The sequence below is a fragment of the Micropterus dolomieu genome, linkage group LG09, assembly GCF_021292245.1.
Source record: "Micropterus dolomieu isolate WLL.071019.BEF.003 ecotype Adirondacks linkage group LG09, ASM2129224v1, whole genome shotgun sequence".
NCBI lineage: Eukaryota > Metazoa > Chordata > Actinopteri > Centrarchiformes > Centrarchidae > Micropterus > Micropterus dolomieu.
This window is the reverse complement of record NC_060158.1, coordinates 27,647,915-27,655,090: the sequence shown is the minus strand read 5'-3', so window position 1 is coordinate 27,655,090 and position 7,176 is coordinate 27,647,915. Positions and strand designations below refer to the sequence as shown.

At 42.1% G+C, this 7,176-nt stretch overlaps 1 protein-coding gene across 2 annotated transcripts in view; it reads right to left on the bottom strand.

Moving 5' to 3' along the window:
- Positions 1-2,873: 2,873 nt before the first annotated feature.
- Positions 2,874-7,176, bottom strand: part of LOC123976282 (septin-7) — a 41,487-nt gene continuing 37,184 nt past the window's right edge. For both annotated transcript variants that reach the window (XM_046058291.1, XM_046058292.1), the window contains 3 exons: positions 6,265-6,400; positions 6,029-6,174; positions 2,874-3,962 (listed from right to left, as the gene is read on the bottom strand). In XM_046058291.1, the coding sequence (XP_045914247.1) occupies positions 3,926-3,962; positions 6,029-6,174; positions 6,265-6,400 (319 nt within the window). In that variant the 3' untranslated portion in view covers positions 2,874-3,925. The remainder of the gene's footprint in view (positions 3,963-6,028; positions 6,175-6,264; positions 6,401-7,176) is intronic.

The following is a 7,176-nucleotide window of genomic DNA, read 5'->3' as shown; positions in this document are numbered from 1 at the left end:
TCACCATTGTCGCAAGCCAGTGTTTTCTTTTGATTTATTATTTAAACATTTGCATGGTACCTGTTCTGTCTCTGTGTCTGCATCCAAATCCCTTGTGTTCCTGTGTCCTCGCTTGAACTAAACGTGACAAACTGGTGTTCTGAAAATTCAGGGTCTCACCAAAGTCATTAGGATTCATCCTCTGGAAACCATGAATATCTGTTCCACACGTTGATGCTGAGCTAACATGGCGAACATGACGATAACCTGCTAAACATCACCATATTACCATGCATGTAACATTTGCATTAAGCTTAAAGCACAGGCACGGCCTTACAGAGCTGCTATAACCACAGTCTTGTCAATCCTTTAAGTGGAATCCATTTACCATTTTTATTTAAAGGTAACTTTCTCTTATTTTAAGTCTAGCCTGGTAGTTATTGTCACTATTAGATGTTGTAAGATGCAAGTAGCCTAGCAGCAGGACTAATTTTAATTTGTTTTAAAAAAGAAATTGAATATCTACATACTAATGGCTTTTACACTCTCAATAAAACTGAAAGAATTTGCAGTTGCAGATGTGGAGATGGCCAAAATCTTTTTTTCTCATACAAGTAGAATAGGTTTAAATATCAGAAGAATTGTATTGTAAAAGAAAGTATTGGCACTGGAATTCAAAAACCTATTTACAGAGCTGAATATGCTCCTGTTTCCCTTGCTGTTGCTTTATAACCTGAATAACATACTTTGTCTAGAGTGTATAGAAATGTCAGCATCAGTGACACATTTCCTACAGTTGTATCACTTTGCCCAGGGCTGGAGCTAACCCAGAAACTCTCAGGCAACCAGGTCAATGTCAGAACAGCAATGAACCAAGCATGAATTAACTCTGATCCAACTGATAGGGGGGAGAATTTGGCAGCGATGGTGGAGGTAAGGAACAATGAACAAACAGGGAGGTATGGTGAGTTATTCACTCCATAGTCCACAGAGTAATGCAGTCAGGGGTTGGCCCCTATCTTTGGGGGCCTCCGGCAGAATTAGATTTGTGACCAGATCCTGTCCTGTCATGTGGGTTGACACACATGGGGTTTTACTGAACACCTCCGTAACTGGCCAAGGGTGTCTTCACCTGGGTGACGGACAGCCAATCAGCAAGAGGAGAGGCCGAAGCAGACCAGCTATCAGTCTGGGAAGGCTGTGGCGTGATGCTGCAGTACAGCAGTGTGTGTGTGTTTTTACACTACAGAGTTCAGAGGGTCCAGCTTTTGTTTGAATAAGCCAGAGGGAAGGAATTTAAGGTTACATCAATAAATGGAGCAAATACTGATAGTGTTAAAATTTAAAATCGGTTGACTAGATCTTATATAGATAGAAAACAGTTGATACATTGGATAATGTACTGTGGAAGTGGTCAGTAAAATTGGCTGAATGTGGGTACAACTGGACACCCATCAGTGGACAGGAAGTAAACCTGCAACTGCACCCCACAATGGTCAAAATGTTCCATCCCTGCAAGGAGAATCCTGGGGGGAGAAACTTAATACCTTTAATCTCATGGTAAGAATAGCAAGATTCTGACTTGCTTAGTGACCACTGAACCCTCCTCAAGAATCCCTGGAAAACCTCAACGTTCACATATATTTCTGTCAAGAGTCCCTGTAACGCTATTAAGTGCCCTCTTTATGAGCCCTGAAAACCTCCTAAAGTATTCCTACCACTCCTTCAACTTCCCCATTACCTCCTCAAGAATCACTGGAACCCCTCAAAGTCCCTTAAGATGCCCCAGAACTCCCACAAGAACTAAAGGAGCTTCAAGAATTAACCTGTTACCCTCACAAGGAACCACGTCAAGAACCTCTGCATCCCTTAATCCCCCAGAACATTCTTAAATTGCCCTCAAAGGGACATCCTCAATATCTCTAGAATCCTCTAGTAGGACTCCTGGACTATCCCCAATAATCCCTAGAACCTCCTGAATAACTGCTGGCTGCTTAGGAGCCCACGATGGTCTCCAAATTCGACAACTAACCCCTCCACCTGAATTCTGAAAGAATGAAAACCATTGAATAATGAAATAAAATGGCTTCCTTCACAATGACACCTTCAGTGACACTCTGAGGTGCACTGCACATCAAGACAAAACACAGCTGCTTCATGGTTAAAGTCCAGAGACACTGATAAGGCTGATCAAATGCATGGAAAGTCCCTGAACCTGTCACAAGAAGAAGTTCAGTGCAGTCTCGTGCTGCCACCTGCTGGAAGTAAATTTCATTAAAAGGTCTAAACGCAAAGTTCAGAACCAGAGAAATGTCAAAACTTATCAGCTGAAAAAAGACGGCAAAAAAAGTTCATAATTAAAATTGGCTCACTGTCTTTTTGGGGGAACTGTATTTAGCCACTTCTGCAGTGTGAACACAGTACACGCTTTAAATGTGTATGTAGTTTGGAACTGGGACACAGCTATTGTCTGCACCCTTAGTTCCAATAAAGGGAAATCCTAATACAACTGTATAGTGTACAATACTATTTTAGAACATGTTGTACTTTAAAATTTGTGGCAACAGTTTTGGGAAGGCCCTTTCCTGTTTCAATCCAAATGGTCTGCCCAGTTTGATGTGCCTGCACCCCTGACCACAAGCCCATGTAACACCGTGAGCCAGGACTTGTCCTCCAACATCAGTGTTAGACCTCGCTAATGCTCCAGTGGCTGAATGACAGCAAATTCCTGCAGCCAGGTTCCAACATCTGGACCGCCTGAAACCAGTAGAGTGCGGGCTGTTACAGCAGTACATTAATGTCCGTGGGTTTAGAATAACATGTGCAACACTAACATATGGGTGTAAGGTTCGCGTATCAACATACTGCTAAAATTAGGTGAGCAAGACCATCTGTGTTTTTCCCCCATCACAATTTTATTATGTGACTTTGTACAATAAAAACAAGACATTACAAAATACAGATGCAGTACACAAACAGTACTAAATGTGATGTAAAGAAAGCCAGCTGGGTACAGTTATTGAGTTGAACGCTGTTTGACTGAAGCATCTTAACTCCGGCTTTCTCATCCACTAAGATCCAACACCAGCTTTCCACATCCTGCCCCGGGAGAGATTTGATTCTACTGGGGAAAAAAAATGCACAAGAAGTTCATGTAAAAGCACCTCGAGAGCAGTTTCTTTATATCGTTACACTCAGCGTGAGTGAAGTCAGGAAAACATGTTTGGTTTCCAAGAGCAGGGCCGGAAAACACCGGCTAGGATACTGGAAACAAAATGAACACAGTTTCTGCGCCATGTCCAATCCAAAAGGAAAACACTAAATGAACAAAAAGCAAGACAAAGTTACACATTGCTGAAGTTAAACACTGCAGTTCATGGTTATACAATTTACATTACAGGAGATGGAAGAGTATAACATCTTGGGAAATTAAATGTGTAAGTGAACCAAAAGATACATACATATAAAAAAAGAAAAAACAGTGCTTGAGGTGTGCTTCAGCCTAACTCTGCTTTGTGCAGGAAGTGAAAGGCTGACCTCTGTTTGTTTTTTTGGCATTAAAAGAATGCAGCACAGAGCAGTGCAGCAACCAACATTCCCAAAGTAGAAGAGGAAAAAAATGACTGAACTCTGAACGTTGCCCTCCAGTTTGTCTGTGTTTTCTATGTAAATATACTTGTTTTGGTGAGCAGTGGCCCTGAACAGGACTGTACACATAATCAATACAGAGATTCTAACAGTTACTTAAGGAGGAACATGAGGATGAGCGGAGAGCAATTGGTTAAATTCAGAGTCCAGACTACACTGCCCCCTGGCTTTCACTTGATTATTACACAGTAATACGGTCATCAGCGGATGTAGTTGATTGACAGATGTTCTGACAATCATGGCTGGCAGGTTGGCAAAAGATAATACACCGTAACATAAGGAATGTCCTCCAGAGTTATTAAAATATCTTCTTCTTTTTGTTCTTTTCCAAGGTCCTGTGAAAAGGAGAGGAAAGAAAAGCAGTCAAAAAAAATTATAATGTACAGACTTATGGGACAACTTGAAATGTACTCTTAATTTGTATGACAGGTGAATGTATTGCAGGGACCTTAGACGGCAGAACAGGATGTGCATGTGTATTCAACCTTGTGCTGCTGCAGCCTTTATTTGACAGCATGTGACTCAAACTGGATTTCAAAGTGATATGGAAATGTTCCTGGCTGCAACCCAGTCATCTTGAGGTGCTTAACTTTTATGTGACTCGGGTTATTGAGAGACCACCACAGTGAAAGAGGCTATTACTGTATACTGGCATGCTGCTGCCTCCACTCTGAGGCTATACTATAAAGTTGTTTGACCGTCCCTGTCTGAGGTGTGTAATAACCATTGGTACTTATTTATTTACAAAGCCCTTGTTGGTAAATTGCCATCTTACACCTAATCATTGATGATCAGTTGCAAAGTGCTGACTATGAAAATGGAATTTATTTTGAGCCGTCATATTTTCTTTAATATCACAGTAGTGCCATTTATCATGAAACATTTCTTCTTAACTTAACCCACCTTTCGCTTTAAAATTGTAACGCAGTGACTTTTACTCAGAGTACATTCTAACTGACCTATGTTTTATTTTCATCTAAGTACATTTTTACAAAAGTACTTTTTCTTGAGTCAAATGTCTTAAAAGTAACTGACACTGTTTGCAAGTCTAGTTCAGTAACATTTTGCAGGTGAACCACACCTCTAAAGTGCTGCTGTTGATTGACAACTTGAGTATTTTGTCCATGCGGAGTGTCTGTCTAAATCCTGTCCAGATCTTCCTGCCACAGATGCACACCGACACACCACTGATATTATAGAAAGTACCAAACAATGTTTTATTAATGCAGAGCTACTGAGCTCTAAAACGCATCCATCTTTTTCACTTATTTTAACACAGGCCTAAAACGTGCACTGCACGACAAGACGTTGAGTGAAGTTTAATTCTAAATAATACAATTTTCTTTCTCATAAAAGATTCTAAATCAAAAGACCAGGCCCCCTATTGGACACTCTGTCTACGGCACCTAATGTCCAGGAGCGGACCTGGTGCAATAAATTGTTTCACTCTCCCGACTGTAAAATGATCACAGTGTACCACCGGATGGTACCAGCTCAACTTTCCTCGACTCTACTCGCCTTTTTTGGTTTTCCACTGGGCAAATTAGTTACACGGTAGGTTATTTGGCATCACCTCCGTCAGGGTTCTAAGCAAGCTGAGGTGATACCAAAAGGTAAAGTGAAAAGAGCAGACTGCTGATTGGTCAGAGAAAATCGTCACTAATCCCTGCATCCTTGTTGCACGCACCAGACGGGCTGTCACAATACACAATAGAGACTGAGAGATACTAACTTCTTACTTTATTATTAGTGTGGCGCGTGGTGTGTTTTGCGTTGAAGATTACGTCACAGCAGTTTTGTACGTCATCGCCATGATGGCCAGCAACATTGAGGGGGTACTATATCTGAGATGGAAAACTGAGGGTGGGGCACCAGAAGCAAGTCGAGTAGAGGCGAGTCAAGACAAGCTGATCTGGTACCAGCAATGTGTAAGTGCCACTGGAGTAATAAGACAATCTATAAGAGCATCTACAGTGCGATAGTGTGGGAAGGTGCACGTTGTAACATCTCTCTGCAATTAAATTCATTCCCAAGTCATAAAAAAGCTAAACAAACCAGTACTGTAGGGCACTGAAGGGGTTTTTGTTTTTGCTACATTTGTGTTGAATCTCTGCTCTGAGTAGCGCTCCTATTTCTCCCTGTTGTAACAGGTGCATGGAGCCCAGTATTCCTTGCTAACAGAAGTTTCAATTTATAAATGAATGATTTGTTACAGACAATTAAATCATCCTTTTCTTTTTTTTCACATTTTGGTGGTTGTCTGGCTCTTGATACTCAGAATGTAGTTGAGGTTATCAGTAAGCGGTGCTCAGTGATATCTTCAGTCTACAGTTGAATTAAGCCTGTACATCCTTCCCTTACACCCAATAAACCTGATCATCATGTGTGGTGGTGTGTTTACCTGGAGGCGTCTAGTTTCTGCTGTTCCAGAATCCTCTGCTGGGTCTCCCAGCTGGCCTTCTCTTCCTCGTGTTGACGGCGTTTCTCTTCCAGTTCTCTATGCTGGGCCTCCAGGTTCTTTTTCATTTGCTCGTGGCGCCTCTGGAGCTGCAGGGACACAGAGGCAGAGTCAGAGGCTAACCAAGTATTCAGAAGGCAAACTGATTAACATACAAGAAAACAGCCTCATTAGTTTACCTCAGCCTCAGAGTCCCTGAGCTTCTGGAGCTTCTCTTTCACCTTCATCTCAAACACTTGTTCCATTTCTTGTTCCATCTTCTTCATCTTGGACACGTGATCCCGTCGCTCCTCCTCCATCTGGGCCAGAGGACTCCTGGAGACACAAGCCAGTGTTCATACAGACAGCACACAGCGGCAGGTATGTGTTCATCCCAGGTGAACATTACTTGTCATTGTTGGGCCCTGATCAGACAGGCATGTTGCAAAACGTGAGGCACACTGCACTGCCTTTTTTGTTGCTAGACAACCACTAAATCGCCTGTCCTTAGCCTGACCGTGATTTGGTTGTTAAGTACAGTCACAAATCTGATCCGATTGGACAAAAGTTTTTCAAGTCCAGGCGTTCAGAGTACTACTGTAAAAATGCAAAACTCACAGCCTATAGAAAAAAACTGGAGATGCGTCTTACTGTAAAAACTCAAACGTAGCCTGTCTGATCAGGGTAGAAATGTGCCCCCATCCCATTTATAAAAGGTCTTTCTGACTGCAGAGTGATGAAAGGGCAGGATAAGGTAAGGAGGAAAGGCTGGGCTTGCTTGCCTTCCCTGGAAGCCCTCTGTAATAGATGGCTTCCAGCGAGGGTTTTAGCTGGGAGGTGATATGGGCATTTCAGGAGAACAGGCGTTATGAAAAGAAACCCTAATTCCAAAAGGTTCTCTAGCTGAAACAACACTCTTTCCTGCAGCTATGTTGGAGGTCCTTAGCTCTTGGGCAAGACTTGCCTGATAAATTAATATAAAAAAGCAATGCTAACAGAGGCTAGTAAAAGCATCATTTACATTGTTATTAGCGCTAAATTAGCCTTTTAGCAAGCTAGCTAGCTAAATTTCTGTAGATGTGTTGGCTGTGTAGAGGTGAGGGCTAATGGCA